This window comes from Pundamilia nyererei, unplaced genomic scaffold (assembly GCF_000239375.1).
Source record: "Pundamilia nyererei isolate P.nyererei 1_Seehausen unplaced genomic scaffold, PunNye1.0 scaffold00296, whole genome shotgun sequence".
Taxonomy (NCBI): domain Eukaryota; kingdom Metazoa; phylum Chordata; class Actinopteri; order Cichliformes; family Cichlidae; genus Pundamilia; species Pundamilia nyererei.
In genome coordinates, this window is record NW_005187697.1 from 111,293 (window position 1) to 134,109 (window position 22,817).

Sequence of the window (22,817 nt, forward strand, 5' to 3'; positions counted from 1 at the left end):
CTATCTATCTATCTATCTATCTATCTATCTATCTATCTATCTATCTATCTATCTATCTATCTATCTGTCTGTCTGTGTGGTCTCTGGACTCTTGATGAATATGGGCCTAATTTCTGTTTTCGCTGTAATTCTGTGTTTGTGTCCCAGGAACATCCTCTCTACGTACACCTAAACCTTTGGGTGTTCATAGCTCTTCAGCAGTTGGCCTCTGTGCATGACTGATGTCTCAGTGCAATTTTTACTCTTTTTCATTAAAATAGATTTAAGTTTTTATTTGTTAATCCAAATAATCCATAATAAAGTTGAAGTTGTGGTCTTTAAAAATCAAAACAATGACTTAAAGAACACAAGTGCATTGCACAGAGCCTAAGGGAACTGCAGAGCAACATTATAACTCTCTGAGGAGCTGTGCTGTGACAATCTGATCCTTCTCTATTATAAAAATATTACAGAAATATCTAATGACTGGAAGTGATGACAGAAAACTTTCTCAGCTAAGAAACTTCTCAACTGAGATTGCATCACATGTTGATTTGTGAGACTGCATCATGTGTTTATCCTGAAGCTTGTTTTTTTCACACCTCTGATTGCAGCGACACCTCAGAGGCGAGATAGCATTATCTGATACTCACCCATGCGGGTGTGAAGCATGTCTTGAGGGTTTCATTGCACGGCCATTAGGAGCAGCTAATGGGCTATGAAACATTCTTCATAGAGCCACAGGTTAAGTCTTATGGGAACTTGTGAGTGTTTGTGTTTCAGGTCTGCTAATGGCCATAGAACACAAGCAAGTGTCACAGGTACTGAAGTAAAAGTTAACACTCATCTATTAGTTTTTATTTAGCTGGGCTCATTAAGACTGCACAAACAAGTCCACACAGAATTCACTTTAACTTCTCTTTTGTCTCAAGTTTTTTGTTTTTCTTCTAAAAGTTTGTACCAAAGACCCAACACAGTCAGTGTGTCTTAGACTAGAGATTCCCCCATATGTGACCTGTTGTTACTCTTTATTCAGCAACTGCTTGTATTTTTCATGCATTCTTGTGACTTCATAAATATTTTTCTGTGGCCCTGCAAAGAAACTGAATGACAGACTCCAGAGTCAATCTGTCGAGGCAAGCAGCGCTTGTCTAGTGAAGTCTAAAAATAGACATAAATTAAAAAGTAACAAAGGGCAACCAATCTCTGTCCTTTCATCACAAACAGTGTTCATATCAGACCATATGGCCTGTTTGAGTCCACCCTTTAAAATACTGCCATCTTGTGTCTGGAAGTGGGGTTAAGTCTGCTTTACTAATATTCTATCAGAATCTCCGTGAGGCCTGTGCTTTCAGGGTATGTCTGTGTCCCATTAGCCAAGATTTGAGCTAGTCAAGCCAAGCTGTTTCTGGTTGTTTGTGCATGTACAATATGAATAAACCTCCGGTCTTGCACAGGAAACTGACAAGCTGCTACTGGCTGATAGCAAGTAAACAAGCTTCTGTGATTCATTGTGGTAATAGATCAGTTTCCTCTTACTGACCAACATGTGTGATATTAAGTGAGGCTGTTAGAGTATAGTGTGAACACATTTTTATATGAACTTCTTTGCAAAGTTAGCAAGGACACAGTTGGTGATGGAGAGATGTTCCATGTCCAGTTTGATACAACAGACAAGTTTAATTAAAGCTAAACAGGTGTCAGGGTTTCTGGGTCGTTGACCCAGTATTTTCAGTTCACATTCACTGTTTATCTACTGCCTGTTCCACTTCCTGTTTTATTGTGTTAGCCTTGGTCTGTGTGAATTATGTTCAGTCCTCTTCCCATTTATCATTAGTTCATAATGTTCAGCTGTTCACTCACCTGTCTCCAATCGTTGTCATTGTTAGTCATGTATATAAGCCCTCTCTTCCCTTCAGCCCTTGTCGTGTCATGGATGTTGTTCCTGTCGCGTGTTAAGTTCAGTCAGCCAGTTAGTCTACCAGTCCATTAAGTTCAGCCAGCCATCCTGTCATCTTTTGTCTCCGTTTCCAATAAACCTCATTCTGCACCAAGAGTCCTGCGTGTGGGTCATCTCTTCCTCGCCTCCGCACACGACCCCTGACAACATGTTCAGACTCCACCAGCACTTTAATTTCTCTGAGAGATTTGTTGGTTCACCAAATGTACGGATTAACCACCTTTAAAATTTTAGTCCTCCTGTATTCGCAATTAACCATGTCAAACAATGTTCAAGCCTTTTAGTCATATATTTTGAATTTTTTTTCTTACAACCAACATTTAGGCCTGTGTTTCTGAGCTTGAAGGATATTATTTAGTTATGTGGTCCTGAGCCACTTAACACTGATGGCAAACATTTTTTTTTTGCATAAAAGCAGCTTTTTATTCATTGAAGTGCAATTTGCCAATAATACACATGCAGTGAGGTTTGTACATACTGTTTTATTGTTTCATTTTTCTTTACCATGTCTCTGCTTGCCTTTCTGTAAACGACCACACACCACTGGCAGAATACTAGCCAAAATAAAATCATAATTATAGGGGAGGGTATAAGAAAAGCCAAGGCACTGAAGTGAAAGAGAAACACGATGCAATAAAAACTGGTGGAAATGATTCATAACATTTTTAATACCAAATGCTTACACCGTATTCTTTTTGCAAATATTGCCATGTAAAAAACTAAATTCAATCTCACTGTATACAGGAAGTACATGTTAATACACATTGACTTACATTATATTACCCCCAAGATTCATTGCTGCACCATAAACCTGCCATTTTATTCAAAACTCCAGGATCAATCTGTTATTTTACACAATAGTGGAGAAACTAGGTTTGGCCCTTAAAATGTGACGCCCTACTATTCTGACCAACACGGATTTCAACACAGTTTAACAAAGAAAATATAGATGTTGACAACTATTAAAAACTGGGGGGAAGCACTAGAATGGCTTCTGCATAATTCAAGTTTTCAGTTAACCTTACCTGGTGATATGTCTTAATAGTAGGTGCATGCAAAGTGCTAATTCGGCAGAATAATTAGTATTATATCTGACCGTGATTTCTCATGGTCAGAAATGACAGACAGAATTCTTGGGAACAGATCTCTGGAAGTAAAGGAAGTGTACTACTTGCAAAGGGATAAATAATAATTGCAAGCACACTTTGCAGGCCAGAGTTCCAAGATTTAGCAAACAGGATGGGTACAAAAGTATTAGGAGGACGTATTAGGATGATACAAAAGCAGTCTAAATCTGGGCCACCTGGTCCTTAGGGGTCCAAGAGGTGGTGATAGTTGACAGTGCAATTACTCCACTAAATTATAATTTCCTGTTCTGACACATCATATTTGGGCTCCACGGCTTTTCAAATGAAAACATTTTGCTCTACTACAAATTTCTGACGGCTAGCGGTACTAGCTATGTTTCATTTTATATGATAAGCCTATAATATATAGCCACTGTTGGGTTGAACAAGGAAATGGCAAAGTTCTCAATAACTTTTCACAAGTAGAGTTGTGGAAATTATTTTTATTTTCATTATATGAAAGGACAGTATCACAATTGTAATGTGCACACTGCATCCTGGACAGAAACAGTTGCATTTGAAACATCTGCTGCTGCTAAAAGGACATTGACTTTCTGCAGGCATGCTGTAGACTTTGTGTTCATATATAAATTATGAAAGAAAATTAATGTGCCCTCTTTGGGGATTCGTGTCAGTGTTTGTGGGACTGTAGCTTCAGGTTTGTATTGTTGACTGGAATCTACATGAAAAAATGCATCTCAGGCCATGTTATGGAATAACGCAAAAGAGGTTAAATAGTTAGTGTACCTAGTGGCTTTCTTCAGCAAGAGATTAAGTAAGTAATGTGTAATATATTATTTCTGTTGAGCAACAATCCTGACATGAAATATCGCACATGGAAACATCGCAAGCAGCTATTGAATGGCTATGCTGTCCATCAGCATTACACTGAAAAGTACATATAACCTGCCAAAAATGGGGAAAACAGTTTTGCATAATTTAAGTGCTTTATCTTGTTTTTTGAGGTACAATCACTCTCGTGCCGATCAAATTTCCATAGGAAATATTAAGTCATGTAAAGGAATATGCATGTTTAACAGTGTGGTTTAAGTAGTAAGAGATAAGCAGGATGAGAGAGCAGAAACTTACTGACATATTAAAAGTGTTTTTATGTGAAGTTACAGAAAAGAAAATGCAGCTAAAAAGTGTTAAATGAACCACTGCAACACAGAACTGCTGCAGCTTCAGGTGTCACTCTTCATGGATTCATTCCGACGGTCTTTCCGAGACTGGATCCGTGCACATTTTGGACACTTTTTCACCACAAAACACTTTTTGTGAAAGCAGGCTTTGCACTCTGTGAAAGACAGAAGATATTCATAGGTTTTATGTATCCTGCATATAAACCCAGTGGCAGCATATTACTTGTTATATTTGTGGGGAGGTTGTCAGAAGAATATTATGAAGTTGTACAAAGTCAGTCCTGGTTTTAGTCTATAGAGGAACACAGACTGCATCTCGCTTTGTCTATGCTCACCTGGACAGCGTTTACATATGTCTGTCTGAAAAGGAAAGATGATGTCTTTCTCTCTGCAAAACTCACAGATAAAACCTCGGGCAAGACACAGCTGTGTGAAAGAAGTGAGAGAAGAAAGTCAAAATGATTTAATTTCATACAAACATTCACACGTTTTCCTCCTCTAAACATGTGTTGTATTCCTGGCTGTATTTAACAGAAATATTGTCTGAAATGTTGCGTACGGTACTTGTTTAAACGGGCACAAGGATAGGAGTCGTGAAAAGCTATTTCTTTAAGTCATCATTTACATATTAAGTCAGGTGAATGGGCCTGAGATCTACAATCCCTAACTTTAAAATAAATTTAAAATTAGAAATGCTTTTAATTTAGGTAAGCGGCAATAATATTTAATTACCAAATGCATATCATCAGCACTGGAAAATAATAATACTGTCCTTAGGTAGAAATGTACTGTCTGTACTTTCTAGCTAATAAATAACATTAAAGAGGCCAGGAGCCGTCTGGTTCAGAATGACTGACCTCACAGTTTTCCACATGAGTAATGGCAGACTGCAGCACTGCCTTGGCCTGTGGAACCAGCTGACCCTTCTTCACCTTCTGTAGGTCATCCATGGAGAAGAGGTTTGACTGCTCCCTCAGATGAGCAGGGAGATGCTCCAGTTCAGCCAGCACACTAGGACACAAACACAGGGCAGATTAGGTTACAAAGTAGTTACTAATGAGTTAGTAACACAGGTTACTTGTTAAAAACTGTAGGTGAATTCAAATATTGTGTTCATTTCTGAGGGATTAGCATATAATTGCAGTGACCTCAGTTTAAAAGCTTTTTAAGGGCCTGTTAGGACAGATAGATTTCATGGTTAGGGCACATCCTGTAGGTCAAGTGTGGGGAACTCCAGGTCTCAGGGGCTGGTGTCCTGCAGGTTTTAGATAGTATCCTGGGTCAACACACCTTAATCAAATGATTAGTTTGTTATCAGGCCTCTGGAGAACTTCAAGACATGTTGAGGAGGTCATTTAGCCATTTAAGGATCTACATCTAAAACCTGCAGAACGCCGGCCCATAAAGGCTGGAGGTCCCTCACATCTGCTGTAGGTCCTGTGGGGTCTTTTGTGGATTGGGGTTGTTTTGGCACAACACAGTTACATCCACACATCCTTTCAAGCTTTTCTTTAGCTATGCGCTGAAGAAAAATAATTTTCAATTGTTATTTTCAATAACAAACGTCACTGCAGGTAATTCAGTGTAAAATACACACAAATATGATATATGATAATATAGTACAATTACATGTTTATATAAATATATTTATTCATATAAACATTGAATTAAACTTGTAATAGGAAGTAGTTAGAGATATTACTCTTTACTCTGATCAAAATATACTGCTCAGTTTTGAAGTTTGTGTCCCAGTGGCATTTCATTCACTCTATGAATGAGGTGAACTAGTAAATCTTATACCTAGCATACAGTCACGGCCAAACTCTTTATTTATTTACCATTAAAAGGTTTTTGAAACTTAATAAATCCTTGCAATAGTTCTTTAATATGTGATAGAAACATAAAAAAATACTCATCAAATTTAATGAAAAACACATTTTGATCCACTGCCAAACCTGTAAATGAAGTAATGTCTTTATTTTATGAAACAAGGACATGAGCTGTTTATACATACATACAATATATATCAACTTTGTATTATCTCCAAATGTTACCTTTGTGATAATCTGCAGGCTTTTAGCAGCTTCTTGATTCCCAGCAGCTGATCCTGCACCTCCTGATAGGAGGATAGAGGGACACGTTAAAAAGGAATACAAAACTAAATGAAAACAACCTAATAGTTTGTCATTGAATTTCAGTATCGGCTTTGAAATCTAATTCCACAGACTACTTACTAAATCCAGTAAAAGAATAAATAAAATGCCAGGATTCTTCCGATGGCTATCGATATGTTTTTAATGTGAATGATCTATGATCACGGTAAGCACAACAGTAATAATTTAGTCATTAACTCACCCTAAACCTGTCCAGTTCTTTCACTTTACTGTACAGATTTTTACCAACACAGGTCAGGTCAAACAGAGGCTGCTGCCACACTGAATCCAGCAGCTGTTTGGAGAAATCACTCACAGGGTACCTGAAATATCAGGATTATTGTGAGTTATGATGATGTTACAAGGTTTAGAAGTGCACTGCAAGTTATTTAGAAGTAATTTACATTTACAAGACATTTAATCATTTCAGTTTTCTATATGAATTAACTATACATTTAACATATGTTAACAGTTACTATAATATGTTGTCTCATTTGATCACCTGCCAAAATCCCAGCAGGACAGTACTCGACCCGGAATCACAGCCTCTGAGCCGCTGTGACAGCAGTCACAGAAATATCTGCAAAAATGAATAACAACAGATCAATGATTCATTTGTAATAACTTCATTATTTAAATATATATGGCTTAATATCTGATTGCAGGAAAACATAGCTCACGGTGTTTTTAATATTTGGGTAATAACATGTTATTTTCCATACCTGCCGAGGTATTCACAGTACCGCAGTTTCTTGATGTACCCTGGTGGGAGACAGAGAGTCTTATATTTGGTTTTGCTGCTTGTTACATTGTGAAGACATGGCTGAGGCCTGTGTTTGGTATTTACTGGTACTCAACCTAGATTACTATAGACAACAATGATTTCAGTGAGGAACAGTTTTTTACATTTATTTATTCCTTTTTAAGAAATGACAAAGTTACATTTCACAGAATGACTTTGAGTTTTAGACAAAAATGCTGAATACAGTTGTATTAGTGAAGTGCATGACTTATAAATCTCTCTGCTTTTTCGGTAATGGAAGCATTTTCTGACTATAGTTTATTCTCCTGTGAAGGGATTAAAAATGTTTTTATGAATGCGAATGTAATGTTCAGATAAAAACTAAAACAAAAATCCTCTGCAATTCATATTATGTAATGCAGTACTCACTGGGCTCCACCTCGGTCCCACAACCTGCACACAGGAAGTGTTGCGAAGCCACTACCTCGCTTCGTCTGAACAAAGAAAAGAAACCCACACACATTCAGCTCTAAATACACAATCATTTATAGCATCAGAAATAAACCATTTTTCCGCTGCGCTGTTGTGTCATCACATATAAATGAGACCTGTGCGTTGGCTGGACCGTGAAGATGATCTGGAAACGTGGTGGTGCCCAGCTCAGGGATCCTCTCATCCTGGTACGCTGTCGGATCTCTTCTGTCAGGCTATCGCTGCTCACCGCCACATTTTCTGTACCCGGCAGCTGGTATGAACAGGAAGAACAGAGGATACTTGGGGTCATTTCTGGAGTCCAGTCCCAGCAACGTGTAATAAATATGCGGGAAAGTTTTCTTTGTCATCAGCCACCAATATCTTATTATAAATTTATCTTGCATTAAAATACCAAGTTGAGAAAGTGTTATAGTCATAGTTGATTTGTGGTTGCTGTTCTCACCTCCTGAAGCGAGCTGCGAAGGCTTTGCCGGCCACGCTGAAGCTCAGTAGAAGGGAGCCAACTTTTTTTGAAATCCAACACCAGCTGCTGGGCTAGCTGCTCAGCACTGCACCATGGACATCATAGATTTAGTCAGATTTAAAAGAACAAGCGCTTACATTATTAAAATGCATGTTTACTGAAAGGAATAGGTTTTCTTACTTTTTTAGAGACTCTCTCTGAGTTAGTGTATGATCAACTCCACAGTCTGAAACAGAAACACATAATATGATGATTATGTTTATTCTCGTTTAATCCAATATTAAGAAAATAATTTCTATATTTAGTTGATATAATAATGTATATGTGTTGATAAATGTCATAGAAAAAAAAACAACGTTTAAAACAATCAGTTCCTGATATAAAGTCAGTGAACACTAGGGGGGAAGCAAATACTGTAGGCTTCAAATTTCCAAGCGCAGATAAAATATAGATACGTTCACAGTAAGAAAGCACTTTCTGCTGATCAAAGCATGTTTATATGAGTTCTTTGTTACTTTTGACTCAGATGGAAGATTGGTGGAAAGGAACAATCAACCTGTTGATACCATCTTCACAGCATTTAGGCTGTAAGAAATTAGTCATCCTGTAGCTTTTTAGTCTGGCTTTTTGTCTAAAAACATTATCCGGACAAAGTTGGGACAAAGGAAGATGTAGGACGACCCATTCCTGGTCAAAACAATATGTTTGATAAGGAACTATTTAAGGAATGTGTGTTTCATTAAAATGTGTGTTTCTTACCTTCGAATCCGCTGTCAGTGGAGAGCACAGACAGAGTTTTCATTTGATGTTTAGGCTCATCCTTCCCTGCTTCCTCCTCCGCTTTGTCCTGTGTTTGCTGCTCTACACATGGGTGTGTTTCTCTGTGTGACATCTTCATGTCTTCATCAAGATGTCTTCGCTTGTATCTCTCTCGTCTAGGATCAACTCTGCTGTACTTTACTTTATGCCTGTGTAATCTAAATGTCTGCTTCTGTGGCGAACTCTCCTGTGCAGAGCTTTTATGTCTTTCCTTGCACATCAGGCAGTTTGTGTCCATCGTGGAACGCCACTGATCTAAGCTAAGAGTCCATTTTGCATTTTCGAGCATCTCCAGCACCATGTCCACCACAATAAAATGAGCGTTTTCCTGCACACAGACAGACACTGGTGAGACGCTGCTGAGAGCATTTGGCACCTGTCTGCTGGCACAAATCTGGCTGTGATTTCACATTTCTATATTTAATGCCAAACACTATAGTAACCCGATTAAAGGCATAAAATGAAGTAATTCATAAGTAATTCAATAAGGTAAAAAAAAAAAAGTTCAGTGTCTTAGATTTACATTTACATGGTCTAATAGTAACAGATGGATAAAGATATGTGTTTATTAATGGCATGCTAAGGAGGATTGTTGATATATAAATGATAAGTTAAGCACTTGCTAATACCTTACTGATGTTTAATAGTGGGACATTATTCTACCACCTTTAATTTCATATATCTGTAGCTTATAATTTGCAGTTGTATGACTCAGCCAATAATTTTTAAAATAAGCAGCTTGTTTTACAATAGAAAAATAAAGGGGTGTGTCATTAGCGTTTTTATATTTACTTTTATTAATTTCATTGCAAAATAAATAAAACTGTGAATGACTGTTGGGGGAAAAATGTAATGTACCTTTTCCAGTTCACAACTGGTCTTGTAGATCTCTGCAGGGGATGCTGGAATATCGCTGCTGCTTCTTTCTTTGCTTTGTTGTGTTAAGGTAGCGCATCCTGATGAAACACACACACACACACACATAAATAAACTGACTGGGTTTCTAGCCTTTTTAACATTTATATGTTTTCAGTGTTGCTAACGTCAGGTTCATATTTGCATTCAGTGCACTCAGTGTATCACTGTTACTGTCTGCTCAGTTCTATATTTTTATTCTTGGGCTTTATTGAGAGTATAAACGTGGGTATTCATAAAACACTAAAAAGTTTTCTCAAGATTATGCCAAAGGAAAAGGTGGCAATATAAATGTGTACAAAGGCCTACAGTCAAAGCCTGGAGTAGCTTTACATGTTTCACAGTTCAGAATAATCCCTATTTATCGTAAACGTTTTCCCTGAATCCCTGAGTTTACACTCATGCCTTGAATCCAGCTTCTTTCTGATGTCCTTCTCCTCACAGAACTTTCTCTTATTCTTTTTTTTTACTTTTACACCTTACAAGTACAGTGTGACGTCTGGGTTTTTATGAGTTGTTGCCGTCAACTTTTATGTCTCTTAACTTCATCACGCTGAGATTCAGAAGTGTTTGTGGTACATTTGAAAGACGCCATCCTAAATAATCTTTTCCCTTATTAAAGAAAATCTGCAGCTCAAAACCAGGAATGAAATCATAGAGTTAGTGTTGGACATGGTTAGTCTCCTTATAGGCACAATAAAACTGCCAGCCACCCTTTACTACTTGACACAGCTGAAAAATACAAAACAAAAATCAGTAAACCCCAGTAATGCTATTTTACCTGGTGTGTTGTTGGGAATGCAACTACTCTGGGTCCGCCTTTTATGCTCCTCAGCTAATCCCTGCTGACCACTGTAGGGAAGGTGGAGGCTGGGAGTCAGAAGCCGTTTCAGATTTGATGAGATAGAGGTAGAGCTTTGCTTTTTAGCCATCTCCACTGCGAATGACAACTGATAGGAGCTCGGTTTGGATTCCAGATCCTCCCCACTGCTGGATGTCGACCACTCCTGGGGACCCAGAGACGGTGAACCAAAGACAGGAGATGGTGGGTCCGAGCTAAAAGCAGAAACATTTCACTTTAGATGGAGAAGTTTCAAAACAATGCAAGTGAAGATCATCCAAGAAATAAACACCAAATTAAATGTTAACCATTAAAAAGCACATATTGCGCATCACCTGACAAGCAGCTGAGTGGCATCAAATGTTTACTCATCACTTTAACAAGTAATTAGTTGTTAGTAGTTAGTGTGAGCAGTGAAAATAGTATGTTCACTGTATTTTCAACAGAAACATGAGGAATATCCTGTTTCTTCTTTTTACTTTGAGGCATAAAACCATAGCTGCAGAAATAAAATAAAGGTCTCTTTATTTACTCATTTCAGTTCCTGTTTGCTCATAGGCTCTTGGCAACCACACAACTTTCATGACATTTACCATAAAGTATCTCAAATGTCAAACACTGTGAGTCCTAAGCAGTAAACACTGGCTCCTGCTGCAATTATTCACAAGAAGTAAAGCTTGTTGTTTACATATACAGCATACTGTGTAGTGTTAACATGAGCTTATTAGTTTTATTGTGTTACTTTACCTCCAGCAGCCAGTTATCCCACAGTAACTGAAGTCTCTAAAGCCTTAGCGCCATCAAGTGGTGCTAGATTAACACTGTGGTAAGCAGACTGTGCTATATTCCTATTCACTATTAGGTATGAGGTGACCACAAAGCAACAACCTAAATGTGGGGCAAAGAGTGTGTGTCTGTGAGACAATGTGGGACAGCTGGTGAAATGCTAAGAGAGGGCCTGCACTTTTCATGTGTGTAATTTAAAAAAATAAACACACAAACTAAAGGACAAAAATACTCATTCATATGAAGGAAATTTTCCCAGCCTGCTCACTGAGGAATGCAAAGTTGTGTTTTTCATGAGGCTTCTTTCGCTTGTCTGTTCCCTTTTTCTATCCCGATAACTAGGAACTGTTGTGCGTACTGAGCAGTCTGGTGACTTTTGGTTTCAGCAGGACGGCATTCACACAGCACCGTGTCTTATTTAGAGCAATACATATTTTGTAAAATTGGCGTGTGCTGTGTTTAGTTCGCGTTACAGCTGGAACTCAGTGAAGCTGCATTTCCTTTTCTCTGAGTTCGACTCCACTAAAAAAGGCAAAGTTGTGACTTTAAGGTTATTTGTTTCTTTTCCCCATTTATTAGCTTAGTGTAGACAGTAAGTGAATCTGCATATTACCTAGATACATATACGGTGAATAATGTCTCCATAGGTCAAAAAACACTTTTTCTTTTACAAAAATGTACTTTTGGTGTAGTTATTAACAGATTCACCTGACATGGAAAAGCTTTGAGACCAGGAGGAAGCAAAAACAAAGATTCAAGGGAGCCCAACTTTGTGTCTTCCTACTGCTTATCACAAATCAAAGGATTACATCAGGAAGGGCCAAATCAAACATGCAGATCCATCCACTGTGGACACCCTGTGGGAAATAAGGGTGCAGCCATATAAACTGAAAACTTAACTCTAACTCTCCTTTAATTAATTTTATAGTTATCAGATCTATACATGACTAATGATACCTTTTTGTGAAGCATCTTGCAAAACTAACTGAAGTGTCCTAATTTTTTGCTAAAGGATGCATAAAAGTATGCAATATAGACAGTTTAGTGAAGTGTAGAAGAGGCAGAACAGGTTAGTTAGCTGTACCGCTGTGGAGGTTCCAGTGATGCACTATGTTGGACTGGTGCAGGACAGGCTGTGGTGCACATGTTAGGTATTATTTTAATAATTTCTACCTTTGCTACTAGCTTCATATTGTGTAGGACTGGGATGGACCATTAAATTTCCCAAGGGGCCACGTGAGAAGGTGGGACTGTTGTGTTGAACTGCATCAAAAAGCTGAACTCAGTTCGGCTCAATATTAATATTATCTCTATAAATGGCCACTGTCTGTTAAGAGTAGATGTTACAATTTGTCAATGCAAATGTGAAATAAGCACATGCCAACATTGTATCACTATAATCAACATTCCCACAAACAATTGTGGACAAAGTGTGTTTTGTAAAATTTCCAGATTTTCTGTTTATAGTTTAATTACATCATTTGCAGTTTTGAAAATGCAAAGGAAAGTCACATCAACAGCAAATGCAAGATTTGCTTTCCATTGTGCATATGAGAGCTCTGGAATGTCCTTGTCACAAAATTTCTGCTCTGTTTTTAGCACTTTGCCTACACTGAGCCACCTCCCCCATGTGTGGGAACCTATGTCACCATGTTCAGTCTGATGTGCCTACAAAAGTGCAACAAACTGTCGGTGATTCAATGCTCCTGCCCTGATGAAATTGACTATTGTAGTTACAGCATCAGAAACCTGATTCATTTTTAGCACTGACTTACACTGCACGTCCTGCTGTATGATACAGTTCAAAAATACCAGTTCCTGTTTTTGGTTAATTTCATTTTGCATCTGCTTCAAAAGCAGATTTAAACAGCCATAGTTTGTAACATCAGCCTGTTTGTCCCATTGCAGAGCTTGCCTCTCCAATCATGCCTTTCACTCAACACATTCCTGATAGCTCCGCTGTCCACTTTTCAACTGAAAATCCAGATTTCCTGCAAAGGTGTTGAAAGACTCTTGATCTTGCTTGGAGAGTGGCATATTCTTAATTGCTCCTTTCCTCTCAGGTGCAAAAGAATTCACCAAACATTCACTGATAAACTCCCCATCAGAGTATGAATTACTGTTTTAGCGATTTTGTTGGAAGTAAAAAATAAAAAACTGGATGATTAAAGATTGTTAAAGAAAAAAAGAGAAGGGCTTGTTGCTTGTGTAGCTTTGCTAGCAAAGGTTCAGATGTCGAGTTCTTGTATTTCTCAATCCTTAAACATAGTAATCTGCTCCAAAAACCACACACATGGCTGTACCTGTGACTACAGTAAATAAATACTTAGAAGACTGTGTGTTAAAAACTCTGCATCAGGGGGTCTCAAACTTAAATGAGCTGTAGGCCACTGCTGCTACTGTCATTTCATGTGAGGGCCACTGTAGTGTTCAAAAAACAAACAAATAAGAAAACACCCACAAATATTTCTGAAAATCTAGTGTTTTGTTTGTTTTTTTAATAATTTCAAATATTGTATCACAAGACAAAACTACAAACAGGAAGACTTTTTTTGTGACTCTTAAATAACTGAAGCCTTTTATTGAACTACCAAAGAAACAAATCGGTAAACTGTTTCTGACCAGACACGTGGCAGCACTTCAGCTATGATAAGAATGCAGACATAAGTGTACACATGAGTTTTTGACTGCTAGTGAAAACTGTTTTCTTCACAAATAACTCTCACTAAACTCAATCCCTCAACATGTTTTTACTCTCTGTTCATATTGCCTTCATATTAAATAGCTTTTTGCTTTTTAAAGGACTTATTTTAACATTGCAGTCAACAACAAACAAATCTTCCCTAAAAAAAAGGTAACTTCAAGAGCCAAATTGTATTATATTTCTTCACGTCAATATACAGGCCTCAAGTAGGTGTGACGTGGGCCACAAGTGGCCTCTAGGCCACAAGTTTCAGACCCCTGCTCTATATTCTGCATCAGTCTTTCTGACATATTTCAGGGCCAGCAAACTCGAAGTGGCATTTACTTGCAGACATAAATGCATGCTTTGTTTTGTTTTGTTTTTTCATATCATCTTCACAGCAAAAGAAACAAAGTTCTATTGTGATTTCCCACAAAATGTAAGGACTGTTTGCTGGCTGAAATGGGACAAACTGGGTGTATATCTATCTATATTATGCTTAAATCCCAATTTCCAATTGGCCTCACACTGGCAGGGGCAACCAAATGGGCCAGGTGGAGCCCGGGGCCATACCATACTCTGGGCTGATCTAGAGGTCTGGAAATCAGCCTTTTAGCTCTCTGCTTATGTCTTATTTAAATCGAGTTAGCCCAAAGAACAGAAAATATCAGAATAACAGCACAGCACCACTGCACCCAATTATAGGGTTCCCCCACCAGCCGAATCCCATTTTAACTCCTGGTCCTAAGTATCTGAATAATACAAGTGTTAACATGTTTTATGCCACCTACAGTTTACCTGTGCGTACTGAACTGTCGCAGTAAAATCATGTAGCATGCAGCTTTGTTCAAGTGGACAAAGTTGTTGCTTTGTGTGGATTCCAAACAGCTAATGATAAAAGTCATTCATGAACTGTAGCACTCAAGAGAAAAGACTGAATGACTCATGCACAACTCTTACTTCAAGTTTGATATGATAGTTACTGGTTTGCCCATCATCACAGCTTACAGCTTGTTTTAGAAAAGCATCACCTAAAAAAGCACCTTTAGAAACGTAATATAATCGTTTAGGCTTTGTCTTTTTTTACCCATGACACCCTTCCCTGGTTTCTTCACCCCCAATGAATAACAACAAGACTTTAGAAAAGTATCTATCTTGCAGTGTTGCCCTTTAAAAGTTAGAGTCACTCAGAATGTGGGAGACAGTTTCAATATGTTTGAGGAGGCATTGTGTTTTTTTAAAAGCACACTGCACTCTGATCGCTCTACACACTGCTCAGCCACAACAAATGCTTTAGCTGATAGGTGTATCTCACCGCACTTTGTTATTATTTCTTATATAATTAGTCGTATATTCCATCTATGACACATGTAGATCTGTGTTTCTTGGTCATTTTTTATTTGTTATGCAATCATTTGTAATAATGATATTGCTGAAATGTTTTGTAATGCTTTGAACATATATAGTGGTTACCTGGGACTAGATGTATCATTTACTCCTCCGTGCCAGGAGATGGGCCTGCTGCGTCTGGAAATGACCGGACTGCTCCGGGGAAGGTGGAATTTTTTATCCTCTGGATCCAAAAGAGAAAGTTCCTCTTTGCTCTGGATGTCAGTATCTGTCAATACTATGTTGCCTTTCTTACACTCATCACTCAAACCCTCACTGCTGTGGCTGAGTCTGTCTGACTTGGAGTCAAGGAAAGATTTAAAATTGAGGCAATTGACTTTTGTCTGCTGGTGGTGATGGGAAGATGATGAATTTGCTTCTGCTCTGTCAGTTTCTGGTGGTGACAGAAGGAGAAGTGGGTTAGAATCCATAGCAGCTGACTGTTGTGTTTGGTAGCAAAGCAAAACAAGGGAGACAGCAAAGAAAAAGTTAGGCCTGATCAATATGTATTCCAAAGGCATTCTTCGTTTTAATTGCACGTAGATTTTTGGAGCTGGAACCAGAAACAGAGACTGTTCTGGAAAAGATATGTCCAGATAATTTCAAGCTAAAAGCCTAGCAGTTTTAAACTAAAGCTTTGAGATAAATGTTTCAGTAACTCTCTGGTGTTTCCTGTGTGGTGGCGGTCATACGTCTTTCAAGATGCCTAGAACAGAAGGTTTACAAATATGTGCTGGATCTTACCTGTAGATGCCATTGCAGGGCTTTTTGACTCCACTATGTCCACATACCAGTTGACATACTTGGAACTATACAGAGAGGAGGACATGGTGCTGTGGCTTCCCATCTGTGCAGAAAAAGAGAGGCATTGTTTCTCAATTACTTTGAAGCAAACTTCCTGCTGCTTTCAGAGCAGAGGCAACACAAGTACCAGTTGTGTTATTGACTAATGGTTGTACAAGATCAGAAAGTATTAAATGTTCTGTAATATTGTGTAAGTTATTAAGCTGCTGAAAATGTTGGGAAGGTTTATTAGTTCTGCCACAATTTGGAACTGATGAGAATAAAAATAAATAAATAAATATACATATTCATTAGGCAAGGATATGCAAGATTGTAACCTAAATCTTTATCATAATGCAAATTTTAAAGTGTGAAGGTATCTCAGGGGAGAGTTAAAGATTTTTCAAATTTAAAACAATTACAAATACACTGTCATCCGAACTCCCAGTGTGGAGCAATGCATGCATTTCCCAGGAAATGTGGCATCATAGACTTTTTACTTGTGCAAGTCACAACTGCACAGAGTGTGTAGCTGAATTATTTCATTAGCTCAAAGTAGAGCAACTGTTTGTCTGTGCCATCAACTTCTCTGGATGTTCTCAATTCTTTCAACTGGCAAGTTATAAATATTACTACATCCACAGATGCTGATAACTGTTTGCAAAGGTGATTTAAGCATTTATGTAAAGAGTTAACAGAGTTAAGTGATGCATGCGTTTATATACACTATTCTTAATGACTTGTTTTGCTGCACAACTACTCTAATGAAGAAGATCCTTGTAAAAAATAATATGTTTTTAAAAGTTCATACGAGCCTTATGAATTCAAATGGAGGAATTCTGTGTATTAAAAACAGAAAACATCATACTAAAATAATGAGAATAGCAGAGTGTTTATGTATAACCATCGTTCAGAGGTATTTGGGTGGTTTTATAATGATAGTTTCTAAAACTGAACCAGAACATGGGTGTCTTTTAGGTTACAGAAGATGGGGCTGAACATCAATCGTTTATTTCAGTTGCTTTCAAAGACCTCACAAACTCTCCTGGAAAACAGCTACTGTGGCCAATACTTCATAAAAGCTAATACATGCTAGCAAAGTCTTTAGTTCATCTAGAATTAGAACAGTCTCAGCCGAGAAACTCCAACAACCATGTGCAGAAAGATCTAAGATCTAAGCTTTCATGCTTTGTAAAATAACCCAGCCTGTGCAGTGTGGGTGTGACTCTGATAAAAAAAATGGGTGTCGGAGACATCACTCTGTGAGAATTAGCACTATCCTGTACGCAAGACAAAACATTAGAACTACGAAGCATATCAGTCTACACAAAGGTTATTGTAAAGACCTGACAGTGAAAGGTAAAACTGAGAAACGTGTTAAATTAATGACGTTTAAAAAATTATTTTATTGTTTGAACTCAAATTTAAAAAAAAACTCGAACGCTTATATATAGCCAACTAAAACAAAATAAAAATAACCAGGACATGTCTTTAGTTTCAGCTGCTGTCAATACAACCAGATAACTACAACTTACAACTTAACTTTTTTTTTACATGACTTACACGTAGTCAGTTCTGCCTAACATCATGCAGAGGTTAGTTGGTGATTTAAAAAGATAAGAACTTTCCTGACATCACTGTAGCTTATTGGTCCTGAGTTTAGGGCACCCTGATGGCCAACTTCTGCTTTTTTACTTTTTTTTTTACTTCTACCTGGGAATAAATGACAAGGCCTGCTAGAGGGGGATTTTAGGCTAAAACATGATCCATGACGATCAAATTGAGGTGTCACAAGTGGTTACTGGTTACATTGGTACTGAAGTGTTGTGAACCGAATGTCACCGTCTTTGAATCTGAATAAAGCTGGAATGTTTAATCAAAGATGAGACATCAGCGTAAAACACAAAAGAACTAAATTAAATGAGAAAATGTAGCACTGAACAGCCTTCAACGTCATTAACAGACCTCACATCCAACTAAAACTACAGTTATTTTATAGTCCACCCTCTGTATCCTCATAACACACATATACAACAAAATGTATCCCCAAACAAATCTAAGAAGTGGATTTCAAAGATTTGAGATTTTAAAAAAAAGGAAGAAAACAGCCAAAGATATTTCAGTGCAAATACAAATGTATTACTCTCAAAGCGACACAGAAAGCAGTTTCTACATGAGCCCTGCTGATTAATCTCTCTTATATATCGCTCATATATCTTCAAGGAGCTGCTTCGCTTTAATCAGCAAACAGAGCTTCCTGTATGAATGCAGAAGTAGATTCTAATTGTAAGAGATAATGTCTAAAATATTTCCCTTTTTTGTTTCAGTCAAAGTAAAAAGCAACACGTTGGAAGCAGAGAGAGGGGGAAAAGCAGACAGCAGAAGCAGCACTGACCAGAACACAAAGCTCAGGCTACTCACCAGTTAGTGACTCGAAGAGGAAACCTGTCAGTCTGGTGAAGGAAGGACTAATGCGAGTCTTCAAAAAGCTGCGGCAGCTGGAGAGAAAGGAAGAGGGCTGGTTGGTTTTCAGCACTTCCTGTATTTAAATCAGGTTTGTATTTTCTGTGTCTCAGCAGTCAGTGCTGGGCTTTTTTTCCACTAAAAACAGAGACACCAAGAAGCTCTCAGTACACCGCACAGCACCTTACCACAAAATTACCCTAAATATGTAATCTGCCACTTAAAAAAACACAGTCTTCTGACTTTTTCTCAACTATTTAATAACAGGGAGTTGATTCATTATGTATTAAGTCATGCTTTTATTTTAGGAGCGTTCATAATACATAACACATAACATATAATTAAAATATTTCTTGTTTCTTTCATTCTAAAGAATGAAGGAACATTTAATGAAATATAATCAGATCGATTATAGGAGCAAAAGTGTTTCCTTAAACCCATAGCAGGTCTTAAATGTTGTGTTCAAAGGTTCCTCAATTTAAACACCGTCACAGACGCGAGTGCAAAGGTTTCGTTCAGCAGCATATCTTACGTGACATTTCTCAGTGCTCAGCAAAGGCTGGCATGTTAGCTGGCAGCTGGCAGAGGTGAAAGAGGAAGTTCTAGTACAGAGACAAGTATCAATGGCCGAGGGTGTTGTTGAGACGTGATCAGATTGAGACACTTACCTCCAGTCTTTACCTCCAGGTGGCAGCATTTCAGAGCCCAGACATAGCTCAACGTCGGTTGACATTCGGTTGATATTTCAGAACAATTGGTATTTCAGATATAAAGGATGCAACCAGGAATTGTCTGTCTGTCTGTGACAGACAAGCGAACCTGTCTGTGTTCACTTCATATACTGCATTTCCATGGAGGTTTGCATGTTTCAGTAAACTGCTGCAACATTTCCTATTTTCCTAGCAACATGAGAGATAGCATAGAACTTTTGCACAGTACTTTAGACACGGTCAAGTCGACTGGTGAAATTCAAACCAGGTTCTGAAGGGGGGAAGTGATTTAAATGTTTTCGTGATGCTCAGGACTTTTTCAGTTAATTTTTAACTGCTGTAACAAAGAGACCTTACAACTCTGGGATGAATAAAATATATTTCAACTTTGCCATGTCTTCTCTTTAAGGGGTAACTTGATCCAGTAGACAAAGCAAGACGAGTCATCTGAGAAAACTCTTATAAGTCTGATTTTAAACTACAAGTCTAAATGTAATGATTCAGTAAATGTTGTGAGTAAATATGGCTGTTTTTATTAGTGATTATGAAATAAACATTACAACTCATTTGTTTGCTTTAATAAAAGATAAAGATAGATGACTGAGTCTTTTTGGGAAAGAAACACCGAAATCTTAAACCGCAGCACTTCATTCTTTCAAGCATGAACATCCAGAGATGATTTGAATTTCACTTTAAGTGTATACTATTGCATATTTGGTGTACTTCCTCATTTTTTTAGCTGGTGAACATGAATACCAGACTTTGTAGTCAACAACAACAACAACAACATATGTTTTGATAATGCCATTCAAAATGCCACAGAAAGTAGGGACTTGGTCTGGAGTCATTGTCGTCTATTCCTCTGTTATTTTGTGGCTTAATCAGATCTCTTTCATTGTTATGAAGACCACATAATTGACTTACAGTGAGCTCAACTTTTTTGTAACATAGTCACTATTTTGGGGGTAAAAAAAAAAAAGTGCTTAAAAAGGAAACATGCGCTACACATTTCCTGAAACACACATTTTTACATCCTGGTACCTCATTGACATGACATCACTTTATGTCAGAAAATTGTGATATCAGAAAGAAAAGAAAGCTCTAACTGGTAAAAACGTTTTTTGTGAGAAATATTTGAGTCGCTTCTTAAACTTCTTCCTTCCACTGCCTCGTGTTACTCCCCTCTTCTCTGCTTTGACTTTTATGAAGATAAAAAAGGACATATGTAATTATACCCATGTGGAAAATAAATAGTAAAAACTTATAAAAGACTTGCATAAGATGTGGCCTACTTCATACAGTGAATCATAGAAGGCTTACATGATTTACTCATGAAAGTGGCCACTTTCTCATTACTTTCATATATTGTTTTAGTAAGTATCCAAAACATCCAAGTTTCATTTATATAATTTTTCAAGGGCTCTTATATCTGTTTTCAGTCCTGTATGCTTTTCACACAAGTTTCACACAAGACAGATACAAACTTTATAAGATTTATATATATCTTTTCCATATGGTTAAACTGCATGCAAAAAGCAAACTGGCTAAAAATTTGCAATAACTATTGAGTTTGAGTTAATCTGTAAGATGTGTTGGGTGTTAGGTTAGCAAAGGTCCTCACAAGTATGTAAGTATGAACAAGTGATGGTGCTCAGTGTAATCAGGGGTCAGCACTGTGCATCATCTGCTGATGCAAGCTCGTTATGTAATGAGCTGACTCAGCACTTCCTTCTGATTCCCGGTGGGACTCTCTCATTATCACTCATGCACACACGCACACACGCACGCACACACACACACACACACACACACACACACACACACACACACACACACACACACACACACACACAAGCTTCATGTACACAGGATGGTTGTAAATAAGGGTTTTTGGCCTGCAGCACGAATCAGTTTCTCTCCTCTCATAGAGCTGCTTTCCGGTGCTTTAATCTCAAACAATAAAATTTGATCAAATGTATATTTATGGTTCATTTATTGTTCATTTGGAACTGGTGACATTACTGCTCATAAACTGCAGCAGTGGTGTTGCAGATAGTGTAAATATGACATTAAAAATGAAGAAAAAATTGTGAAGGTTTGTACCAATTGTTAAATCTAAAACTTACACAGAGAGAACTTACATTACAAGAGAACTGTAGTTACAATCTTCTATACACTTTTCAATGCATTGTTAGTAGTTACTTATTCTTATATCCGTGCTAAAGGTAACTGGTGTGACCTGCATATCTTGGTCTCAGCAGCCACTTTAGTCAAAAGGAAACCACCATAACTTAAGCACAGGCCTAACTGCAAAATAGGACACCCAGCCCTTTAGTCTTTAAACCTTGTGTTTTAAAGCAAAATGAAAATTTCTGAGATAACTAACTATAACAGATATAACAGAGATTAAACTCTATGAGAAAGCTTCAGTGCGCGAAATGTGTTGTTTGTCGCTTTTGTCCAGCAGAGGTCACTGTTCATTAAATTTCAGCCCCACTTTCATTTTCACTGCCTTTCACGGGCCGCAAAAGGCTAGTGCGCAGCCGCACTGAGTGAAAAAAAAAGAAAGAAGAAATGCGGCGTGAGACCGGAAACACTGTTTTCAAAATAAAAATCGTAGCGCAGTAGAATATCATCAGTCATCTTTATATAATAGATTATAAGAACAGAGTTGAGGCCACATAACCACTTACACAATTGCATTAACAGTGCTTTACTTATACATTTGCAATCATGGTATATTAATTCCCCCTCGTATCTGGATTTATAACCACATTTCAATGGTAAGACCTTTACATTTGTGTCTGAAATATTTAATTTGAAATGTAAAAAATGAATATCTAAATTATACCCGAAACGGCTTCGTATTTATTATTTCATTCCACCGTAACATTGGCCTGGTCGGTGTACAATTTTGAAATTTGTTCCCCGGATGTCGCACCGTCCAACTGAGACGCTTGACGACACGCGCAGACCTCCAGGCAGACGCGGCGGCGACAATCACGAACTCAGAACGCGCGGCACGGCCACGGACGTCTGTGAAGTCAGTGTCCCGCTGTTTACCTGAACGTAGCCAACCCCGCGCGCTCTCTCGGACATAACCGATACACGGACACGCGCAGCGGAGAGGCGGAAAATTATGGCGACGTTGGGACCGGAGTCGGCTCGCCCCCCTCTGGGTTCTTCTCCGTTAGTCCAGGCTCACATCGGCAGCGCCAACCTGCCTCCCAACCGGGGCTTGGAGCGGGCGCTGGAGGAGGCGGCGGCCAGCGGCGTCCTCAACCTCAGCTGCCGAAAACTGAAGGAGTTTCCCCGGACAGCAGCCAACCACGACCTGTCGGACACGGTGGAAGCAGGTAGGTTGTTC

The 22,817-nt window shown here is 38.2% G+C and overlaps 2 protein-coding genes across 6 annotated transcripts in view; one reads left to right on the forward strand and one right to left on the reverse strand.

Annotated features, from left to right (window-relative positions):
* Positions 1-3,500: 3,500 nt before the first annotated feature.
* rubcnl (rubicon like autophagy enhancer) lies at positions 3,501-18,771 on the reverse strand. The gene is made up of 17 exons (XM_005751003.1): positions 18,699-18,771; positions 16,239-16,341; positions 15,579-15,888; positions 10,577-10,851; positions 9,739-9,836; positions 8,821-9,208; positions 8,242-8,287; positions 8,041-8,146; positions 7,712-7,848; positions 7,533-7,597; positions 7,084-7,123; positions 6,864-6,941; positions 6,564-6,684; positions 6,263-6,324; positions 5,066-5,219; positions 4,544-4,634; positions 3,501-4,363 (listed from the first exon to the last, which is right to left on the reverse strand). The coding sequence occupies exons 2-17, from the start codon at positions 16,339-16,341 to the stop codon at positions 4,251-4,253; spliced, it is 2,187 nt and encodes a 728-aa protein (XP_005751060.1). The 5' UTR covers positions 18,699-18,771; the 3' UTR covers positions 3,501-4,250.
* A 3,489-nt stretch (positions 18,772-22,260) lies between these two features.
* The window catches only part of lrch1 (leucine-rich repeats and calponin homology (CH) domain containing 1), a 103,627-nt gene continuing 103,070 nt past the window's right edge, over positions 22,261-22,817 (forward strand). For 3 of the 5 annotated variants that reach the window (XM_005751007.2, XM_005751006.1, XM_005751005.1), the window contains exon 1: positions 22,263-22,806. In XM_005751007.2, the coding sequence (XP_005751064.1) occupies positions 22,590-22,806 (217 nt within the window). In that variant the 5' untranslated portion in view covers positions 22,263-22,589. Of the gene's footprint in view, positions 22,807-22,817 lie in introns of all 5 variants that reach the window. The other 2 variants (XM_005751004.1, XM_005751008.2) reach the window with 2 other exon arrangements.

Coding starts and splice junctions, on each gene's coding strand:
- rubcnl (XM_005751003.1), bottom strand. CDS start 16,341: ATGGGAAGCCACAGCACCATGTCCTCCTCTCTGTATAGTTCCAAGTAT. Junction 9,837..10,576: donor CATTCCCAACAACACACCAG/GTAAAATAGCAT, acceptor GTGTTTCATCAG/GATGCGCTACCTTAACACAA. Junction 9,209..9,738: donor CCAGTTGTGAACTGGAAAAG/GTACATTACATT, acceptor GTCTGTGTGCAG/GAAAACGCTCATTTTATTGT.